The following is a 22,964-nucleotide window of genomic DNA, read 5'->3' as shown; positions in this document are numbered from 1 at the left end:
ACACCAGCAGCGCCAGCGAGGGCAGCTCCCAGAAGCACAGGTGCCCGCTTGGCAGGGTCCTGGCACTCAAGGCCCACTCGGTGGGGACGCGGCACCCACGGTGCCCACACTTGTGCCCGGCCCCTGGGAGCCATGGTGGGAGCTGCTGCCCGCTCTGCTGCCTTGAGCCATTTTCCCTGTGAGGAATGGGCAGTCAAGACGCCAGAAGACAGGCTTCCCAGCGCCATCGGGGCACGCTGGTGAGCGGGTCGAGGTGGCTTTTCACTGGCAGACATCGTCTCCTCCGTTGTTGTAACGTGCGGGGCACGGACGCTGGGGCCGGAAGCCTGTGGTGGCCCTGGGATGGGAGAGGTCCGGAGTGTCTGTGCCAGGCCCCCCGGCCCTCCCATCCCCTCGCACGTGGCCTGGGGTTGGGGTGTGTCCTGCACTGGCCAGTGCTGCCCTCGGCACCAGGGTGCTCGGCAGCCACCCCTGTAGGGCTTTTGAGAAGCCTTTGAGGGAACTGAGCCCTCGGCCCTGCCCCCTCCTGCCCGCACTGGCCACCGAGATGTCCGAGGACCACAGCTTCAGGCCGAGGAGGGGGTCTCTGTCCCCAAGCGACAGTGCGCCTCTGTCTCCCTTTGGAAACGTGGCCTGGCCTCGCTCACCAGAAACGTTTTTACATTACAACTGTGAAATCTTGGCTCAAAGCCCGCCTTTGTCCCCATCATTATTTTCTCACAAATATAGTCTGTTGTCCCACTTTGGAGTTAATTTGATCAACATTGGGACATTTAACTTTTATGTCCGGTCAAAAGAGTTGTTCCATGCTCATTGTGGGCATTCAGGAGAGACGATCGCCAGGAAAATAATGGAACCCGGGACAATTGGGAGCAATTAGTTTCCCAGGGAGAGGCGGTGCGGGCGCGGACGCCGCCCAGCCGCCTTTGTGCGCGCGCGAGGCCATCCGTCAGCTGTCGCGCGCTCGAGGGCCGCCCTCGGCCCTCCCCGCAGCCCTTTCCCAGAACCCGCTGCCCGGGGCAGGGGCAGAGCCCGCGTCTCCCGGGAAGCAGCGTCCTCCGGGGACCCGGCCACCCGGGGCCTCCGCCTGGCAACGTCCCTGGAGCACGGACCGCGCTGTCTGCGCTACTGCAAGCACGTCCGGCGGAGCCTGGGTGGCCTGTCGTCCGTCTTCCGGGGCCCATCCCCACAGCATGGTCTCTGCGGGGAGGGTCCCCGCCCCCATCCAGCTCCCGCCCTGAGCCCCCCCCCAAGGCCCCCCAGGCCCCCCGTCTGCCCCCAGCAGGGACCCACCTGGGCAGGACACCTGCCGCGATCCAGGCCGAATGAGCCTGTCACTCCTTGTGTCTTAGCGACTGACAAAATGCACATTTTATTTTATTTTGCTAAAAGCCAGTTCGAGCACGCGGGAAAGGGCGGAAAGCTGTTGCCTGAAAACTGTGCCCTCCGTTGCCCTGTGACGTTGGCACCTTGCTGGGTTGATCTCAGAGCTGCTTTTGTTCAGAAGCAAAACATTCAGATGCGACTGGGGCCCCGGGCTGCCCGTCCAGCCCCTCTGCCCGTGCCCCCCCCCCGCAACACCAGCCTGAGTTTGGGGAGTTGCTCCCGCCCCACTTCTGTGCCTGCCTGTGTAGACAGTGCGCTGCGCACCTTCCGTTCCTCTGCTTGGGAGCACCGTCGCTAACGCCAAGCAGCATTTCTGAGCAAGACGTAACGTCCTGCCGCTCGCTCGGCCCGTGGCTTGCCTGGGAGCCTCTGCGCCAACGTGGGCAGCGCTGGCCGGCTCCTCTCCTGCTGCCAGGGGCGCCCCCTCGCTGGCTGAGACCCGTCACAGAGGCCCCGGACCCCGGGCGCACAGGGCTGCTCTGCTGGGTCCTCTCCCTGGAGGCAGGAGGCCGGACGCCCCTGCGTGCGTGTGGGTCCTGCGGGCCCAGCGGCCCCCTCGGTGTCCCCCGAGTGCAGCGGCTGTTTTCCTGCGGGTTCTCAGGGAGCTCAGCATTATGGGGGCGTCCGTGGTTTAAGGTGGTGTCTGAGCTGAGCTTGACAGGCTGGTGCTCCGTGTGGGAAAAACAAATGGAAACTACCGGAAGCAGGATCTGACCAAGTCCCCCAGGTGGGGGAGGCGCTTGCCAGAAGGGAGCGTGGGTTCTGAGCGGCCGGAAATCAGTGCTTAGTGGCTGCAAGGCCCAGGTCAGATGCACCACTGGCCTCGGAGCCGCTGCAGGGCTGGGGGCTGTCTGGCTGCAGCCCCAGGCCAAGGCCAGGAGAAACCCCGATCCCACCCCTGCTCCCCGAGTGCTGGCCACTGCCTCCTTGGACAAGCAGAGGCCCTTCCGGAAAAGAAGCTGCAGGCCTTGCGGGGAAGGGCGGGTTTTTGTAACTGATCCTAATGAACTTGAGCTTTCCTCAGCCCCAGCTCCCGCTCCCCAGAGACCCCCATGCGGGCCGCACGGTCTCAGCCTGCATCTCCCCAGGGCCTCCCGCAGTCCGCGTGCTTGGGAAGCCATGGGGGTGCCTGAAGGGTGGGGGGTGTGGGGGCCTCGGAGTCCCCCTGGGGGGGCCGCTTGGCTGGGGCCAGGCAGGAGGGGACACGGGGCTCAGGTGGCGCCGGAGCCGAGGCGCAGGGAGCAGCGTAGGTCTCGGTGGCCCGGCCGGCGGTGCCGAGCCCCACGCGGACCTGTCGCGTGGCTCCAGGGACGCGGGGTGGTGCCGAGCGCCTGTGCTCACGGAGCCTGGCCGCGGGGCCCTTGTTCCCTGAGGGTCGTGGTGGGTGACCCCTGACCTGGGGCTGTGGCTCCCCGAGGGCGGGGGGGACGTGGCAGTGCAGTCGTGGAAACCTAGGTGAGCCCTTGCTGAGGAGGGAGGGAACCAGGGGGGTCGGGCTCGCCACCGGCGGGGTCGGTTGATTCTGAAGCAGCTTAACTGCCTCTGCAGCCAGCGGCTCCCCGGCGGCCTGACGAGGGAGCGGTAGGAGCTGTGAAACGTCCAGGGCGGTTTTAGTCGTCCTGCGCTGTCACCAGGCCAGTGCGTACAGATTTTAGCATTAGGTTCCACAGTTTAAAGGAGAAAAAAGCAGAGAGGGGGATGCTTCCAGGCTGTTGGAATTGAGCAGGACTGGAAGGCGCGGGGCCGGGTTGCTTTCAGAACCACCCCCAGCGCCGGGGAGACCCATCGGGCTGGAAACGAGGAAGCCAGGAAGGCACGGCAGCCTCCACGACGTCTCGCGGTGCCTCCCGCAGCGTGGTCCCGCGGCCCCTGCGCCAACACCCTCCTCGTGCGCACATCTGGGCGGTGTCCGTGGCCGTCTTTGGGGGCTGGCAAGTCTCCAGCCAAGCGCTTCAGTCTGTGGTGTTGTTGGAATGCGCTGACCCTGTGGACGCGAGGGGACGGCACTGCTGCCCGGGCGAGACCCATAACCGCACGGCTTCGTCAGTGTGACGGACGCACCCGTCAGACAGAGGGGCCACTCTCCAGGCCTAAAAAGTGGATTTCACAGCTCTTCTTGGAATCCTTTTTTTGAATTAAGCACTTGGTGTTGATGTGGGCCTACTTTTTAATCATAATAGCCTCTGACAAGGTAATTAATTTAAACACGACTGTTCTCCTGGCCCGAGTGGCACTCTTGGAATTAAAAGCCAGTGCCCGAGCCGGGGCTGTGGCGGGAGCTGGTGGCCCTCAGGGGATTGCCTGCGCCGCACCCTCGCCTCGCTGTGTGACCCCTGGAGGCGTGCGCTGTTATTAATCGGCTGGGGCTGTTGTATCAAGATGTCCAGGTACAGAAATAAGATAAAGTTCAGGTTCCTGATGGATGGATGACAGGGAGTCAGTGCCCTGCGGCCGTTTCTGTTGGCTGCTGTGGACACACTCGCGTGCCCAGGTGGACACACTCGCACACCTGGCTGTGGCAGGACCTGAAGAAGCAGCTTTCCTTGCTCTCTGAGCATTCTAGAACTGTTGGAAATTTATCCAGTCAAATGTTAAGTCTGTTATTTGTTAGAGTTTATTTAAAAAAAAAAAAAGGTTTTTCCTTGGCGTGGTTCCTAGTGTGTAATCACCCCCCCTCTTCCTCCCTGAGTCCTCCCCGCCCTCTGCTCGCACGCTCCAGTGATGCTGCAGCCGCCAGACCGAGTGCAGTCAGTTCAGCCCGACGCTTCGTGCTGGTTGTTCGTGTTTGCAAAGCTGCCGGAAATGCAGTGCACCAGAAATGGATTGGCTTTTACAATGGGGGTTTATTAGTTCACCAAATTACAGTTCTAAGGCCATGAAAATGTCCCAATTAAGGCATCAAGAGATAAATACCTTTTCTGGGAAAAGGCTGATGGTGTCCGGAACACCTCTGTCAGCTGGGAAGGCACGTGGCTGGCGTCTGCTGGTCCTTTGCTCCCAGGTTGCATTGCTTTCAGCTTCTGATTCCAGTGGCTTCTCCTTAAATGCCTGTGGGTTCTCACTTAGCTTCTCCAGGGCAAACTCTGGATTACGTATCTTAGCTTCTCTCCAAAATGTCTCTCTCAGCTTCTCTGAGCTCTCTCTCCCTGGGCTCTCTTTAGGACCCCAGGAAACCAATCGAGACCCACCTTGAATGGGTGGGGTCACAGCTCCATGAAAATAGTCTAATCTAAAGGCCTTGTCCACAACATCTGCCCCCACAAAATTGGATTAAAAGAGCATGGCTTTTCTGGGATACGTAACAGATTCAAACCGGCACACTGATGAACACGTCAGAAAGTGCCTGACCTTCATCCATGCACGTGACAGCGTGAGAGCGCATGGAGTTCCATTGGGCTACACCTGAGCATTGGCATCTCCTGGAAGCACCTCATTTTCATCTTGCTTGAACCCCAGAGCTCAGTGCAGGGTCCCCAGCTCTTGGTGGGTGTGACGGCCGGTGGTCTCCTCCAGGCTCGGGCACGCACCACCCTCGGCAGCTCCCTGCGGCCCCCACTGCCTGTCCACCCCCTGGTGCAGGGAACTGTGGCTTCCAGTGGCTTCAAACACTTCTGAGCTTCACCAGTCGCTGGAAACGGCATGAGGGGTCCCTTTTCCGAGAGCAGAGCCCGAGCGGGGTTTTCATCATTCATCTGAGGATACGCTGAGTTCTCTAGAGCCGAGATGCAATGCACAGGTCTTGGGCTCCAGAAATGGTTCCAGGTTCACGAGTACATTTTAGCCCTCTTCCTGGCTTCACAAGCGGGTCCTTGTGGTTCTCTGTGATGAGTCTCTGCAGGTTGAGTGGACAGAGAAAGCCACGCTCCAAAAGAAATCGACTGCATAGATGTGTGCATGTGCACACCTGCATTGCACACTCACCTACACAGCCATGTATGCCTCTCATCTGTGTGCCCCTGTATACGCAGCTGTGTGCACACTCATGTATATATGCCCATGTGTGCACACTCACGTACACCTGTGTGTGCACATTCAGGTCTACACTGCCATATATGTCTTGCGTATATACGCACTTGTGTATATGCAGCTGTGTGCACACTGGTGTACACACCCATCTGCACACACCAGCATATGCACACTCAGGTCTGCACAGTCATATATGTCTCTCATATGTACACACTCATGTATATGCAGCTGTGTGCACACTGCTGTACACACCCATGTGCACACACCAGCATATGCACACTCAGGTATACATATGTATGTCTCTCATATGTACACACTCATGTATATGCAGCTGTGTGCACACTCATGTACACACCCATGTATGCACACTCAGGTGTATGCAGCCACATGTCTCTCATGTATATTCACTTGTGTATACACAGCTGTGTATGTCTCATATATACACTCCTATGCATATATGTGCACATTCGTGTACACAGCCGTGTGTGCTCCCTTGTATTGCACACTCCAGTATACATAGCCATGTATGCCTTTCATATTCACACACCCATGTATACGTAGCTGTGTGCACACTCATGTATACACACATGTATGCACATTAGTATGTGCACACCCATGTGTGTGTATTCATGTGTACACACCCGTGTATATGCAGCCACGTGTACTCACCCATGTGTGTGCCCTCCTATGCCCACTTGTGTATATGCAGCTGTGTGCTCTCATATATACACACCCATGTATGCACTCTCGTGTATGCACTTGTGTATGTCCTTATATGTATATGCACCTGTGTATGCACAACCATGTGTACACACCCATTTGTGCACATCCCTCCTACACACATACATACATAGATTGTGTATACATAGAAGTGACATTGCTTTGAAATTTGGCCTGATTTTGGAAACCAAATGTTCAGGGTTCAAACCATCCTTAGTGTGCAATGCAAGTGGGGCATGAGTGTGCAAAGGGGAAAACAGAATTGAATTCTAGTTTGTTAATCCAAAGGGTTTTGTCATTTTCTATGTTGGTTTCTTTTTAAGGACCGTGAGACCCTCTGCAGTTTTTGACAAGCAAAACTTGGCAAATTATGAGCGAGATAAAGTGTAGAGTTGCTTTTGATGTTTTAATTATTTCTTCCCAGGAAATGAGACAGTTTTCACCCTTAATCCTCCGGCTGTCCGTTCAACCAGCGAAATCATCCTGGAGGTTGGGTTGGGTTTTCCTTAAAGAGGGAGTGGGAGGGGTGGTGGGGCCAGGAGGCGGAGGGGCCCTTCCGGGTGAGCGCGGGCGGCAGGGGCAGCCCCAGGCCCCGCCACCCCCGCAGCAGAGCCGCCTTCACCCTGCAGTGCCGTGCGGCTTTGGGAATCATCGCGCGAACCAAGGCTGCCTGTGGACCTGCTGGGGTCCCTGGCACAGCCAGCTGGGCCTCGGATCCCTCCTGATGTCCTGAAACTTGGCTTTGCTACATTGTGCTGCTTCTAAGCTCGAAGAATCCTACCCATCGAATTTGTTGCCCCCCAAAATTGTCAGCATTGTGCTTCTTGGGGAGCAGCACATGAAGAAGCAGCGTGAGCGAAAGGAGCTGTGGGTTGGGGGATGTAGTGGGAGAGGTGCCGGCGGGGTCTGTGGAGCTGGGCAGGAGGAAGGGCGCCCGCTCTCACACCAGGCACCTTGGCGCCACTGCATGACCCTCACCATCCCCGCGAGGCCGGGACGGGTGAGCTCGAGCAGCCTTTCTGTGTGGAGTGGGCACTGCCTCTGAGCTCTTGACAGGAGGACAGGCAGGGGGGCTTGGAGTGGCTGGGAGCCCGTCCGCAGGGCCTTCGGGGGGCCTCAGACGGTGAGAATCAGGCGTTAGCATGTGAGGTTGGGATGGCCAGTGGGCAGCCGGCGGGCAGCAGGGCGAGCACAAGCAGGGGGACCAGCGGCCAGTGTATCATTTTTTTCAACAAGCAAAATTGTGTCTCTGGTGAGGGTGTCCCCTACTCTCGTCACCTTGGGGCGCTGTGCTGCCTCGGGGCTGCCCCCGTGGAGGGTTGTGCCCTGGGGCTGAGTGCGAGCTTCCTTGTGTGGCCTCAGCGGGGAAAAGTTCTGTCCACAGAACTGGACGGACTTCAGTGGAGCAGTCCCAGCCTGGCAGCCTTGAGCTGAGGGTGACCCTGGAGGGATTGTTCGGGAGGACGGTGAGGCTGCCCTGCTGGGGTGGCCCCTGCAGGTCCTGGACGTGGCGCTGGCCACACCTGGGGGTCGTTGGTAGGGGTCGGGCCTGCCACTGCCTCCTCGCTTCCCCTGTGGGTGCTGTGCACAGCCTGGGGCAGGGTTGCGAGGCCAGCCTCCCAGTTTGCACCAACATCCGAAGGTCAGCTTTCCCTGGAAAGTGCTCAGCTGCAGGACAAACGTCCTCATGGATGGCCCAGACCGAGGTCCACGGGATGGGGAGGCCCAGGGGCGGCTGCAGCCCAGTGCCCGTCTGTGCCCACAGCCCCGGGAGTGCGTTCCCAACCAGCCACCTCCTCTGTGGAAAGATATCATTTCACAGCAAGTGAAGGAACTGATCGGCCACCTGCACCGCTCGTCAAGTGTCTCTCAAGTTAATGTACACATTGAAAGTGAGTCCAATTAAAAGACCAATGTGGCTTTTTGTGGATTTAGGAAAGATGATGTGAACTTAGTATGCTAGAGGAATATGAAAACAGCTGAGACAATTTTTTAAAGAATTGTAAACAAGAGGGATTCTCTGCAGTAAGGCGTGTGAACTGCAAGTGTGACTCTGGTGCAGCAATGGATGGAGGCAGTTTAGGAAAGCGGAGTCAGAGACCCACGGGGAGGCCGCCACCCTGGTGGGCAGGGGCAGGACCTGGGTGGAGGGACAAGCCCGAGGCCGAGCCTCTGCCCACTGGGGCTCCGGGTGGGCCTGCCACCCGACGGACGGTGTGGGGCAGGCCCCGGGGTGCGTGAGGGACTCGGAGAAGACACGAGGAAACGGACAAAATGGAAAGACGAGCAACATTCTGAGATGAGTGTTTGTCATGTCTATTACAGACAAAGCACCGATATCTAGAATTTAAAAAGAAATCCTGGGAACTGAAAAAAAAAAGCGAGGCACCAAATGGAAAAACAGGCTATTAAAAGTAAAACAAAAGAAAATGCAAATTCCAATAAATATATTGAAAGATGGCCTCACTGGGTGGGCTGTGCAACTTGAAACAGAAATGAAGCTCTGTGTTGCCTACAGAGGCGGAAAGTGAGCTGAAGGTCGATTCGTCCCAGGACCCGACATCTCGGCCTTACCAACTGGCAGAGCCGCCGTCCAGCAGCCTGTTGAGAGCTGGACGTCACGTGTCCGGAGCCTTCCCCGTCTCTGCCGGAGAAGCCCACGGCCTGGCCACAGCCGACCTGGGCGATCTGGCGACTTCAGTCTCCCAGACGGGCCGCGGACAATGCAGCACCACAGCTCATGGGCAGAGCAGCCCGAAGGGTGCCACCTCCCTTGGGGTCCCTTTCACAGAAGGGCTCGTTCTCAGGGAGTTGAGCAAAAAAAGGCTGCGGAGCTATTTGAGCCAGCTCAGTGCTCCCCGACCCCACGGGCTCTTGTCCCTGTGCCCGACCCCGAGGGGCCCCCGTCCCTGTCCCCGAGGGCCTGTCTGGGCCCCTGTCCCTGTCTCCGACCCCGAGGGGCCCCCGTCCCTGTCCCCGAGGGCCTGTCTGGGCCCCCTGCAGCAGCTCCAGGGCTCTGCAGGGCGGCTCTGCCCCGGGCTCCCTGCCTGCAGACTGCTCGGGCACGTCGGGCCTTGCTGGGCGGGGGGCGGGCGGCTCACTGGGATTTCTCGGTAACTGGTTAGATTTGCATTTGGGAAAGCAATTCTCCCTGCCCAGTCCCCGCCCCAGGACACCACGCAGGCAAAGCCAAGCTGGGTGGTGACAACTGGAACTTCCTTTCCCTTCCGGACAGACTCCACTCTTTAGTTTGACCTGTCAGTGAATATGGGGATGTAAGGGGTTTTCTCTGCCTTTGAACCAGAAGTAACTCGGGGTGACCTGCTCCCAGACCATTGGGGTGGGTGGTGGATTTGGGGTGCCTGTGCGAGCAGCGCTGATGCCTTCCTTTTGGGAGGAAGGGGATCTACGAGGGGAGCAGCTTCATGTGCCTGCTCTCGGATGTCTGCCATGCCTGCATCTGTCAGCGGAAACCTCTTTATGAAGTGGATTTTGATTGATTTAAAATTATGGAAAAATTTTTAAGCAAAGAGTGTCCAGCTAGAAAAACAATGCTGTGGCTGCTGCCTGATGTCTTTGAAATGTCTTAGGGTTGGAAGCCCCTGCCGGATGGGAGAGCCGTCCGGAGCGGGCGGGGCTGTGGCCCCTTTGGGCTGTCTGACCCCGCGGGAGTCTCGTGTCCTCTTGGCTGGGAGAAGCCGCCTCCCCTTTGCCTCCCTCGTTCACTCACGTCTCTTACTCAAGCATCGCTTTGCTTGGCCCTTGACTCTCTTTGGCTCAGGCTGTGGCTTTTCCACCAAAACACCCGAATGCGGCGCTGGCTGGGGCTGAGTGCCCTGCGAGCTCGGCCCCCCGCCCGTCGTGGGCAGCACGCGTGGCCGCGTGGGGAGAGCCGCCCTCCACGGCGGGTGGTGCTGGCGAGCCGGTACTGCCCGGTCCTGGGGGGCTCCCTCGGGGCCGGGGTGGGAGCAGTGGGGTGCGGGGCTGGTCGGGTGCTGTTTGCCCATCTGTGGGCACCTTGGTCACCCCTGTCTCCTTCTCGCCCCCAGAATCGTCGATCAGCGATTCGAGAAAGTGTCCTACTTCGTCTTTGGCGATTTCAACTTCCGGCTGGATTCCAAGTCCGTAGTGGAGGTGAGCTTTGTCCCTGCCCCGGCCGGGGCCTGACAGAAGGAACGTTGGCATTTTCGCTGGTTTTGTTTTAAGGCAAAAACTCCTAATAAAGGAAAAGTCTTTACTGTCCAAAAGGGGGTTATTGTTGGAATTGGAGCTGAATTGGAGGCCCCCAGACTCACCTGCCGGGCAGGTGTTTGCTGCTTGCCAGCGGGAGCTTACTGTCGGGCAGCGCAGGGTCTGTCCTGCACTGCCGGAAAACGTCCGCTGAAAAGAGGGCGCTCTGGGGTGGGCGCTGGGGGCTGCTCGCGGGGGCTGCGCACTGTGGGGCGGGGGGTGGGGTGCTGCTTGGTGAGAGCGCGCAGCTCCACACCGACTGGGTTTCAACTGATTTTTTCTCATGGGAAATTTAGCAACTACGAAAGCCCGTACTTCATGTTGTAATTATGTATCTGTAAGCTAGTTCTTCAGTTTGTTTTTGTAATTCCTCGCTGTTTCTCTGTCTGGTCTCTGGGGGCCTCCCAGGCCCGGCTGGTCTCCTGCAGGGTAATGAGGCAGGTTCAGAGCCTGGGGCCCCCAGCCTGGCACCAAGGGCGGAGGGGGGAGCAGGGGCCTGCCGGGTGCAGCCGCATGGCCTTGGTTGCCCCTGAACGGTGGCCTAGGCATGGGTGGTTGACTTTCTCGTGACAGTCTGGAGCAGGCGGGTGTAGACAGGTGGATGGAGTCCTCGGCAGGTGGGTGGAGTCCTGGACAGGTGGGTGGAGTCTCGGTCAAGTGGGTGGAGTCTCGGTCAAGTGGGTGGAGTCCCAGGCAGGTGGGTGGAGTCCTGGACAGGTGGGTGGAGTCCTGGGCAGGTAGGTGGAGTCTCGGTCAAGTGGGTGGAGTCCTGGGCAGGTGGGTGGAGTCCCAGGCAGGTAGGTGGAGTCCCGGGCAGGTGGGTGGAGTTCCGAGCAAGTGAGGGGTGTTCTGGGCAGGTGGGTGTGGACAGGGGTCCTGCAGCCCCCGGTGGCAGGGTGGGGTTCTCACTACCTCTGCCCTGTGACCTGCACCCTGACACCAGCCTTCCTGGCTGGGAGGAGGTGCAGAAAGGCAGCACCCCCCATCCACCCACGGGGGCTCCTGGCCGGGCATGTCAGGACAACTGGTGGGTGTCGGCTTCACCTCCCAGCAGCTGGACGGCCGGAAGCGAAGGCGCTGGGCACGCTCTCCCGTCGGTGTGGGTGCTAAGAGCGCGCGGTGTGGGCTGTCCCCTCCCTGTGACAGCTCAGTTGCCAACGCTGTCGCACATGGGTCTTCCCTCCTTGTAGAAAATCGTTCTTACAGACAGGCCTGAGCCGGCTTTTGACCATCTTATAGATGAGATGATTCATGTTCTCCTGAAATCCTCTCTTCTCACCTAACTGAGCTGACGGCGTCACAGAGCACGGCCTCAGCGTGCACAGGCTGGAGGTCTGGACAAGCATGAGTCCTTCCAAAGGCCCAGGAACTCCTCGGAGAGGGCCTCACTGGACGTGGAGGAGGCGGTGGGGACCTGAGTGAGGCAGAGAGGAATTTAGACCATGTGTAGCTTTTCTAAGTGACAAATTAATTCCACTGGGGCAATAAAATAATTTCCTTCAGTCCGCATTTCTTTCCTCATTTTGAGGTTGCCGAGCTGGTCAGTCGGGGGCCAGGCCCACACCGAGGTCCTGCAGGCTCTGTGTGCTCTCTGGGGCCCGGTGGCTGGGCGCCTCCTGACCCGAGCAGCGCCCCGAGGGCCACAGAGGCCACCTGCCTCGCCCACAGGCTGTCCCTCCTGTCCCAGGAGCCCCCAGGTTCCAGAGAGGCACATTTTCCTAAGATCCTGACTTCCTGTTACCTCTGGGCAGGGGCTGTCCAAGGACCGGGACCCCGCTGCCCCCTGCCCCTGGCTGCCTGGGTCTCCCTGCTGCCTGCGAGGGCCGGGGTGACGGGGGTGGCCTTGAGGGACCACATCTGAGCGGTCAACTGAGTGCCCAATGATCGCCTGTCAGGAAGGGTCAAGAAAGCATCAGAAACGGCCTTTTCCCTCTCAAGCAAACATCAAAAAGGCAGCCGCTCTCCATGCACTCAGGCCAGGCGCTCGTTCTGGGTGAGCCCCTCGGGGAGAGTGGGCAGCTCAGCAACTTAAGGTTTAGTGAGGACACCTTGGGTCTGGGCGGTTTGGGTGTCCCTTCTCGGGTGGACGTGCGATGCCCCCGGGGAGGCCGGCAGGTGGGGCGGGTGCCGCACCCAGGGCCTCCTTCCCTTTGCACATCCGACCTGGGGCTCTGCCTGCTCCCAGCAGGGCAGGAGGCGCGATGCCCCATTCCCCAAGCCATGTCCCGCCCCAGGGGTCCAGCCTGGTGCAGAGTCCCCCGGCCCGGGGCACAGGCCTGTCCCCCATGCCGCCGGCCAGGATGGACAAGAGGCAGCCGTGAGGCCACAAATAGTCATTTGATCAATAAAACAGTGAGTGCTTTTTCCAAAACTACCTTCACGCGTAGTTTTTTAGTCAAACTACAAAGGCATAAGTGCGTTCTCTCCTCCGCGGGCCTCCGCAGTGGGCTGTTTCGTGGGTGGTTGGTGTGTTCCCCAAAAACTGCTGCGTGTCTGGAGGTCCCCGAATGTTTCAAGGACCTTCCTGCTGTCCACCCCGCAAGGTTCCAGGGAGTGTCGCTGCGTGGAGGCCACGGAAGCCCCACTGAGCTCTCCAGCGCTCTCTTCCTCCTGCGGTAAATTGAGTTCATCCGTGGGGCTTCCCGTCCAGGGTGCCGGTGAGGAATCACGAGGGGAATTTCCATTTGCGGCTTCCTCGGAGAGCTGACCCTGCGGGGCCTGCCCCCACCCCCTTCCTGCCGTCTCCCCCGGCCCCTCTGCGCCCCTGGGCGGCTGCCTCCCCCCGAGCGCTCCCCTCGCCCCACCGATTCCCTGTCCCGCCCGCCGGGGCCGCGGGGGCTGGCAGAGGGGCCGCAGGAAGGCGCGCGTTTCCGGACCCGCAGCTCAGCCGGCAGCCAGCGTGGGCGGCTTCTGACGCAGACGCCTGCCGCTAAATTGGGTGGCCCAGCAGTGGCTCCGATCGCTAATGAAATCATAATGCTGTGCGTTTACGTGGCCCCGTCCCCCGAGGAGCTCCAGCAAGCGCTCAGAGATTACCGGACCCAGCGTTGTGTGTGGCCCGGGCGGGGAGGGCCGTGGGGGGCCTGGGTCTCTGAGGGTGACTGGCCTCCCCCGGCCCCTGCAAGGCTGGCTGGGGGTCGGCGTGCAGGAAGGGGTGGCGCGTGGCCACGGGGGCCGTGGACAGGCCCACTGGGTGCCCCGGGAGGTGCCTTGGGAGCGTCCTGTGTCCCCCACGCCCGGCCTCCGGGCTCTCGGAGTGGTTCTGTTCTGGGGGACACGTTAAACCTATAGGGTTCAGGGTCAGGGTTCTGGGTCGTGGTCCCCTCACTTTTGAGAAACCCAGAGATTTAGTACTTTTTAATTGAATTATTTGCTCAGTAAGTAAATAAATGTGTTTCAGATCCATGGATCGAGTCTTGGAGGTTTTCATGCCTGTGTGGCTCTTTTAAACCTGTGGACCTAGGGCTGTTCAGGTGACCAGGTGTGACCAGGTGTTTCATTTTTCCTCCAGCTTTTCCCAAGTGAAGTTGTGTAATGAAGACATGCCGGGGAGCATGAGGTGCTGATGCTTTTTCCTGCTGGATTCCGTTGGGGGCGGGTCCATCTGGGTGGAGAGTCCTCTGGTTGGGTCCATCAGGGTCAGGGGTCCTCAGGGTGGGGGTCCTTGAGGGTGGGTCCCTCGGGGTGAGGGTTCCTCAGGGGTGGGTCTTCCAAGATGGCCAGTCCATTGGGGTCAGGGGTCTGCAGGGGTGGGTCAGGTTCAGGGGTCCTCAGGGCAGAGGTCCTCGGGGATGGATTCCCCTCAGGGTGGGGGTTCCTCAGGTGAGTCCATCGGGGTGGGGGTTCCTCAGGTGAGTCCATTGGGGTGGGGGGTCCTCAGGTGACTCCATTGGGGTGGGGGGTCCTCGGGTGAGTCCGTCGGGGTGGGGGGTCCTCAGGGTGGGGGTCCTTGGGGCAGTGGCTTCCCCAGACCGGCAGCCCCTGGGAACTTGGGCACACGCAGGTCCCCAGGCCCTCTCCGGGCTCTGCTGGCACCCGCACCCCGAGCTCCACCGTCCTGCCGCCCCGATGGGCTTTGGCGTCCCAGGCCACGATCATTCCCTTAATTGGACCGTGAGGACTGATGGACACTTGCAGGTTAATGATCTCTTTTTCCTCACACTCTTCCTTCAGTTTGGTACATTTTTGTATTTCAGTGTCTTTGTATTTTGTAGTTAAAAATTATTCGGAATTAGAGGGTCTTTGGAAAAAAAAAATCATCTGAAATCTGAGCAGCTCAGTATTTCGCAAGCGGACTCCGGGGTACACGCTCCCGCTCCCGGCTCCAGTGAGGGAGTTTCTCGGGAGGCCGTCGACGTTCCAGGTTTGGTTGCACCGTCGAAGTTTGCTGCTCTCAAGTTCTGACGTTTGTTCCTTATTTGTCCAGCAGATGTTTCCTGCTAACTGCTGTGTGGGCGCTGCCCGCCTGTCCTCACGGGGGCAGCTGGGCCGGGAGGGGCCCACATGGCCCCTCTGGGGTGGGCAGGGGCACGGCCCGTGTGTCCAGGTGTCCGTGGGCCTGGGGGCCGTGCCGCTGTCTGGAGGCACCAGCAGATCCCGCGGTGCCTGGCGGGTGCTGATGTGTGGGCGCCTGGCCGCCCCGGGTCCCGCCCTCCCTGGGCACTCTGCTGGGCGAGGTACTCCCAGCTCCTGCCCACACTCCCCCCACATTCCCTGATTCCCTGGAGGTCAGTGAAAACCCAGCTCCAAAGCACCTGGGGCCGGTGAGCCTGGAAAGCCGCCTCCGCCGAAGCCCAGAGACCCTCAGAAGCTGCTTGTGAGGCGTGTGGGTGGCCAGGGGCCGCTGGGCATCAGCCGGTCTGTCCCCACCACAGCCCGTGCAGGTGGGAAGTTCCTTCCCTGCAGGATGCAGCGGCTCTCCCACTGCAGATGCAAATTAGCAGACATGTTTGCCGGGCAGAGCCGCAACGACAGCGCTCGGCTCAAACTCAGCACCACGTGGGCTGTAATTAAAACACACACAAATTAAACACAATTATCCTGCTCCGCCTGAGAGGACTGCACGTCCCTGGGCCAGTCGCCACGCGGCCTCCGGGCACAGCCGCTGCTGCACTGCCGGGAGGGTGTGCTTTCTGCCTGCGTGGTGGCAGCTGGCAGCTGGCGCGCTCAGCTGGCCCCGGGTGACAGGGAGTGACGGCGGTGCCAGGGATGCCCGTCTCCGCTCGCCCGCCCGCCACACACCTGCCGTCCATCCCTGCCTGACAGTGCCCGTGATGGATGCGGTTTGGCGAGCCTCTTAAAAACCGGTTGCCAGTTGCTGACAGGTACATGCTAAGCTCCAGCAGGGTCTATCGGGAATCGGCCCCGTGCGTCAGTGCTGGGGACAAGCGGGCAGTGGGGAGGGAGGGGGGACCGAGGGAGGGAGGGAGGGAGGCCCCGCCCCGGGGAGGTGGCCGCGGGGAGGGAGGGAGGCCCTGGGTCGTGAGGGTTTTGTCTTAAATCGGGGCAGCAGCTCTGGCCGGGGCAGTCCCCCACCCGCCTCCCATCTCGGCCCCACGCTCCAGACCATTTTGTTCCAGAGGCCGCAGGTCACGGGCCCTGCAGGGACCGCCCGTGGGACATGGTCACCAAACAACCTTCCTCACTTTATTTACTTGGTTTTTAAAAGTCTTGGATTAGAAAACGACAGTTATTAGTTTAAGTCTTTTAAGTTACTTTCTAATTACCAGTTTTATTAAAACACTGCTCCAATTGGCTTATTTCTTTATAGGGCCTGTGACTCTGACCAGAAATAAATTATATTATATATTTAATTACAGTGACCCTTTTGAGTTGTAGATTTAAGGGACTTTCTTCCAGGAAGTTCCAAGGGCTTTATAAACATCAGCCAGTATCGCCAGCTGGTGTAAAAAATAACAATTCCCATTATATAGAAAAATCAAGGAGTTCATGGCTTTTTTCGTCTATCTGGGGACCCCGCTCCAGAATATGGGGTCTTTGATTCATTCCTAATTGATTTGTATCAGTTCGATGTTCACTATTTTTAGTGCCTTCTTCCGTGTCTTTCACTAGTTCATCCTTGACTTTAAATTGCTTCCCACGTGCCCGTGGGGTCTTGGGGCACCCGGGGCTGTGGCGAGCAGCTGTCCTGGACACGCCCCTCGTCCTGCCTGCGTGCCCACAGTCCCCTCCTCACCCGTGCCCGACGGGGCCCTCGCCAGCTCCAGAGCCAGCTCCCCTTCGCGGGTCAGAGCCTGCTGCTGCCCCCGGGACAGAAGCACCTGAGGGGGGGCCCTGCTCCCCTGCAGCCAGGTCCGACTCTCCAGGTCGGTGGGGCCGGGTGGCATCCCGGCAAGACCCTGAGACGAGCACCAGGCCACCTCCAGCCGGAGGGTGGAGGCCCCGACTGCATGGCACCCGGGCACCCAGACACGGGGGTCCGAGGAAAAGCCGGTGCTGCCCCTCACAGAGCCCCACTGAGCCCCCGGCGTGACGGCACAGAAGCCCTGCGTGTCCCCAGGTGCCTGCTCCGTGCGTGCCGCGTCCGTCTTTGCCAGGCTGGTGGGGGGCAGACATGAAAGGGCCTTTATTGCCTGTTGTTGATCCAGATGAACAGCTGACAAAACAAGACAAAGAGCGGCAGGCCCGCCCGGGGCTGATGCAACCACCCCTCATAACGGCACTTTTCACTGACCGCGCGTCCACGGCCTGGGCTCGGGAACAGCGGCCTCTGTCTGCCTGGCTGCTTGTGCTGCTGCAGGCCGTTTCGGCCCGCACTCAGGCTCTTCTCCGCAGCCATTAATCGCTTTCCCTCCTCGCGGGGCCTGGGGAGAGGGGGCACTGGGCACATCTTCTGGAAAGCCAGGGCCCACGAGGGAGGGTGCAGCTTGTGGGCAGCTCCCAGTGGATTTCTAGACCAAGGGTGAAGTACATTCCAGTCTCCCCGAACCTGGGGGTGTTTCCCAAGGGAGACCCAGAAAGGAACAGGCCCAGCTCTGGGCTCTTCAGGTGGCTACAGTCTGTTGATGACCACCCTTTCCCACACCAGTGGGTCCACCCTCAACCCGAAACCCATGGAAATCCCCGTGCCAGGTCCACTTCTTTGAAACAATCCTGGCTGGCCAGAGGCCTTGGATCTCGTTTTGCTTTGTTGGGTGCACACGGGTCTGGCTGTGACGGGTGTTGGCTGGCTGCACCCCCTGCCCCCCTGCCCACGCTGGGCCCAGGCTCCCCACATCCCCTCTGGGAAGTCCCTGGGAGGTGTCTTCTCCGGAGTCGTGTTGGGGTGGACGTGCTGGCTGTGGGCTTGGGAGTGGGCGGCCGTACTCGTCCTCCGTTTTCCGAGCCGGGTGCCAGCAGTGGGCTCAGCTCAGCAGAGCCAGGAAGACGGGCATCACCGGGGACGAGCCCTGTCGTCTGGGTCACCTGCCCTCCACCCTGGCCTTCCTCGCCGTCGCCAGGTCCCCGCCTCCTGGGAGCACAGGGTCACCTGCCCGTCTCTGCCACACCACTCCATCAGAAACGCCTGCGGCTGGGTGGCAGAGCTGGCGCTGCGCTGGCCGTTCTTGATGCCGGTGTCTTCCGTGGCATCTCCTTGGGTGTCCACATCTCGTCCCTTGCACGTGGTGCCCTTGGATCACCCCGCTGGGAGGTGGGGGCGGCTGCCAGGCGCAGCTCGTGGCGAGCACGACCGTCCGGGCAGCAGGGCCACCACCTGCACGGGGGGTGCTCCGAGGCCCACTGGGAGCCTGTTCCGAGGGTACCGCCTCCTGCTCTGCTCCGTGGACGTGTCTGCGCTTTGCGGGGACGTCTGTGGATGGGGCCACCAGGAGCGGTGGCCACCGGGGCCTGTGTTCCCACAGCTCAGACAGACGTCGCAGGGGCTGTTGGTTGGAATTCGATGTCTGGGCTCTCACACTCTGCAGCGATGCAGCTTTTAGCCCTTCGCATCCGTGCACTGATTTCTTCATGTGTTCAGTGATTTCCCAAGATGTAGTTTTTAGTCCCTGGGCGCTTGAGGCAGATCTGGGCAGCGTGACCCATGAGTCCAACACAAAAGAGCGAATTCAAGGCCGCAACAGCCTCCTCAGCTGATGCTTCTTTCGAAGCAGGGTCATTACGTTGACTTAGTAGTGTGCTGTCTAGAACTCAGATTTCTGTCGATGCTCAGCATTACTGGAGAATTATTTGTAACAGACAAGATCATGTTTGTTCTCTAGAATCAATTGTTTTTTAAGAGTCATTTGAAAAATTTTAATTTAAAAGGTAGTGATTTTCCAGTAACTTATTTTGAGGAAAACTCACATGAAAGGACTCAAGCCTTTCTTTGTAAAGCATCTTTTTCAAAATCCTTTTCCGATCCTTTCTGTAATCACTGAGGCATGAGAAATATCATACGCAACTTTCACTTGTAGCCCTTTTTATTTTTAGACACTTTTATGGCTAGAATTTTACCAAAAATATCTGGATAATAAGAAGATGGACAGAGGTCAATTTCTACCTGACCCGCGGGCAGGTTTCCAGGAGAGCCCTCTCGTGGTTTACGAAGCTCGCGTCACGGCGTTTGCTGCGTGGGGGTTTCTTTAACATCGTGGCGCTTTCCCGGGATGGAGGACAGAGAAGGGAGACCTCAGGATTTCAGGTCAAAGCAGGGGGCATGGGGCAGATGCGGCGCCGTCCCCCTCGACCGGTCCCTGCTGGGCAGACACGGTGCAGGCCCAGCGCGGAGCCAGGGCGTACGTCTGCACCCAGAGGCCTCAAACTGAGGGTGGCAGCTGGTTTCTTCAGCACTCGTGTTACCCCAGGAGCTGCTGTGATGAAACTAAACCCTGCTGGGATCCGTCACCAGCCCCTTTGCCCGACTGGGCAACAGTGCAGAGGACCCGTGGTTGAGGAGAAGCTGCCACACAGGCCTGGGGCAGGGCAGAGGCCATGGGAGGGGGCGTGCAAGGCCCAGGGCCACCGGCCGGGGCGAGAGGGACCCCTGGTCCCAGTCGTCGCCCGAGCACACGACATGATCACTCACGCCGAGGCCGGGCAGCCTTCAGATGTGGCTCACTGAGAGGCGGGGTCCCCTCACAACCCGGGGCAGGGGCAGGGTTCAGGGGCTGCGTCCTGGGCGCTCGGCCCTGGACACTGCGGAGCCTTGGTCACGGCGGCATCAGCTCTCGGGGGCCGCTCCGCACCTGCTGCCTTCCGGGGGGCCCTGTACAGACTCCCAAGGCACCTCCCCACGTCCCTCCCTTCACCCAACGGCTGCCCATGGCTTCTGCGCAGTTTCCAGAGCACAGGTTTGTGCTCATTTTAGTTGCTATTTTTCGGGAGATCTTGGAGAGCAGGGTGCAGATTTCGGTAAGTTGCAGTCCTGAGGAGCAAGTGGACACCCACAAACGAACGAGCAGGCGCTGGGCCCTCTGCTCTGATGGTCAGCGCCATTTGGTGAACAGCCGCGGGGCCGCGCCTTCTGGGGCTGGTCCGAGAGGCACCTTGGAGCTCGTCCACCAGAGGGTGGCCCCGGAAGTTGGCGGGTCCAGCTGGTCTCTGCTGAGCGTTGCCGACAGGCCTGCCCCCCGGGCTCCCGTGTTTACGCTGGTCTTAAGGCCCATTTCTTTTCCGAGCTTTTCCTCTCAGTTCAGGAATCGGGTCCCACAAACATCTGCTTTCGGCTGCCGTGAGGCGTGGCCAGCCTGTGTCCCGCGGCCCCTCCGTCCGCCCCCTCGGCCTTTGTCTGTGATTTCACACTCTCAGAGGCCTGCATGTTCTGTGGCGTGAAGTTGTCAGAGGATAAAAGCTCGGAGCAGGGTCTCATTTAGAGGGAGGGCATGAAAAATTGGTCAGTGTGACTTCAGGGCCCCCCAGCAGCCCCCAGCTCTGCGTCCCGGGGGCCAGGTCCTCGCCCGAGACCGTGCGCCCACCCCTGCTGCTAGGGCCCTGCACCGTGCGCAGGACGCGGCAGCCCGAGCTGCGTCTCCTTCGTCCGCTCCTTCAGCGGGCGTCCGTTGGACGTGTCAAGGCCCAGGAGGAGAGTTCGCTTGAGAATGGAGCACTTGCTTTATTACGGACCACGTTCCTCTGTTCTCAGGGAGAAGGAAGTGTTTGTGTGTTTAAATTCGGTTGTTTAACTCACGCCGCCTCGCTGCCCCTGCGGAGGTGACCCTTGGCCTGCGAGCTGTTGGCCAGTGGGGCTCCGGCTCCCTGGGTCTTGGCAGGGGGCGTCAGGATGCACGGAGGGGACCGGGGGCGTGTCGCAGGTGCCTCCCTTCCGGGACCGGGCTGAGGGACTCTGGCTGCACCAAGGCCTCGGGGACGTCCAGGCCGTGAGCCACGGTGGACTAGCCTCATGTCAGAGCTGCCAGCCCTGATGCGCTTTCTGTCATGGGGTGACTAGAGTAGACGGTTCTGAACTCTGAGCGGGAACCCAGGCAGCTGTCACCATGGGTGGGCCTTGGAGCAGCATCCACCGGAGCCTGTGTCCAGGGTGAGGGCGAACGTCCCGCTTCCTCCTGCCCTCCCCACCACGCGAGACGACACGGGTGACCCTGTGGAGGGCTCCACACACCGGGTGACCCACTAAGGGCAGCCCTGGCTTCTGGAGCTCCCCAGAACCCTGAGGTAAGGGGCCATGTGTGTCTTCCCTATAGAGACTTCTTAGGTTTCAACTTGAAAGCCGGTGGCCCCAGCACTCGGCAGTGTGCTCTGCGGTGGACGGAGGGGCGCCCCCAGCATGGGGGAGCGTGCCACCCGGGTCTCATGCAGTGCCTGCACCCCAAGTCTCCAGCGTGGGGCGAGCCACGGCGAGTCCCAGCCCGGAGCCCTCCAAGGGGCCGCAGCCCCGGGCCAGTGCCATCAACTTGGGTGTCGCCTGTGTCGAGGCAGACTTGGGCCTCACAACATTAGTTGCTTTTTAAAGGTCTCCGTTTGGAAAAAAGACTAACTCCTGTGGCCATTCTGAAGAAAGTGTCAGCACAGTTCCTTCAACAGCTGTGCTCAGTGTGTTGAAACGTGGTGGCCAGATTGGTTTTGTCGTTCATTTTGATTTTGTTGAACTATTAAAACTTGTAATTTTGCTCCCCAAATTGTGGGTTGGGGGGTGTAGAGAGAAGGTCCTGCTCTTGAGGAAGTCGAGGAGTTCTCACAGCTCCAAGTTCTCTGTGTGTTGAACAGCCCGGGGGGCGAGGGCGACTGGTTTGATCTGTCGGCTCCGAGGTCAGGATTAGCTCTTGCTAGAGACGGTGGCCCCCCACCTCTGACCCCGCCCTCTGCCCTGCCATTTCTGCACAGACACGGGTCTCGGGGTGCTCGTGTCTGAAGTCCCCTCTGCCAGGCTCCCCGCTTCCTCCTTCGTGCCGTTTCTGGAGACTGGAGTGCAGAGGCAGAGGTGGGGTCAGTGGTCTGCTCCACTTGACTCTTGGGGGGCCGTGGGTGAGCAGCAGCCCTGGGACCTGTGGGCTCTGGGACGCAGGTGGCTCTGGCCGCCCCGTGGTCAGATAGCAGGGCCGAGCCCTGAGGAGAAGGGGCACACTGGGGATGGGTCCCTGGAGATGCTGGCGGTCACTGCCAGGTGGCCTCTGGCCTACGGCATCCATGGCAACCCCCTCCCCTCCCAGCTGTCCCTCCCCGCAGTGGCCATGCAGCCCTCAGGGACGAGGGCCTCCTCCCGCAGCCACCGTGCCCCTGCGTGGTCACCCCGTCAGCCCCGGGAGGGCAGGGCCGGGCCGAGCCGCACCCTCGGCCTGAGGAGGGGTCCACCCTGCAGCCAGAGCGAGAAGCCGCCGGCCGCTGTCGACGGAGACGCTCTCTTGCTCGCTCTAGAAATGGACGCGGAGGGAGCACCTCAGAGCTTGGATTTGCCGCCCAGACGCTCAGCAGCTGCAGTGAGGAAACCTGCAAGCCCGCGTGCCCTTTCCCAGTGTCGAAGTGGTTTCCGCCGCTGTAGGAGTCAACGCGTCTGTCTCTGTAGCTTCCCCCGAGGCGCCTCTCGCCACCGCCGGGCATGTGTTCATCCTGCTGCCAGCGCTGTCGATGCGCATCTGGTGGAGCCCGCGGCCGCCCCGTCCACAGGCGGGAAGGAGCTCACTCCCGTGGCCTTTGCTCCCGTGGTGCCCGCACAGCCGATGCCCCCGGAAGCCAAGCGCCCGTGTGCTGCTTCCAGGAGCTGAGAGGAACAGTCCTGGGGGCAGCAGGGCTCCACTGGGGCTCGGCCCCCTCTCCTGGAGGGCCAGGCAGTCAGTGCTTTGGGCTCCGTGGCTCCTCCATCTGCTGTTGTGGCATGAGCAGCTGCCCCAGCTGAGCAGCGGTCACAGGGCACTGGCCCTGCTCCAGGCTGCGAGCCGTCCCGCTGTCCCGCTGTCCTGCCTTCTGGTCACTGAGTGCCCGGGTCCCCTGCCCGGTACACCGTGGGTGGCTCACCTGGGACCCAGCCTCTCACTCCCGTCCGTCTGCTTGGGCGTCTTTTTGTCCAGCCGAGCAGGGCCGCTCCGCAGTCATGTCCCCCTGGCACAGGCTTGTGGGACCCCCTCGTCCTTCCCACTCAGGGTTTGCCATGAGTGTCCTTGTGTCATAGTTTAAGCCTAAAACAGAATCAAAGATGGTCTCAAGAAAGATCACCCAAAAGTCACTGCAAAAAGTAGGGAGCAGCTGAGCAGCTGATGCATCGTCACAGC

The 22,964-nt window shown here is 60.2% G+C and overlaps 1 protein-coding gene across 1 annotated transcript in view; it reads left to right on the top strand.

Moving 5' to 3' along the window:
- INPP5A (inositol polyphosphate-5-phosphatase A) overlaps positions 1 to 22,964 on the top strand; it is a 203,136-nt gene that overhangs the window by 157,026 nt on the left and 23,146 nt on the right. Inside the window, 1 exon segment of the mRNA XM_037804264.1 lies at positions 10,122 to 10,206. Within this exon segment, the coding sequence (XP_037660192.1) occupies positions 10,122 to 10,206 (85 nt within the window).

The sequence above is a fragment of the Choloepus didactylus genome, chromosome 15 (assembly GCF_015220235.1).
Source record: "Choloepus didactylus isolate mChoDid1 chromosome 15, mChoDid1.pri, whole genome shotgun sequence".
In the NCBI taxonomy this organism is placed as follows: domain Eukaryota; kingdom Metazoa; phylum Chordata; class Mammalia; order Pilosa; family Megalonychidae; genus Choloepus; species Choloepus didactylus.
Note: the sequence above shows the minus strand (reverse complement) of the source record. Positions and strands in the feature narration are given on the sequence as shown.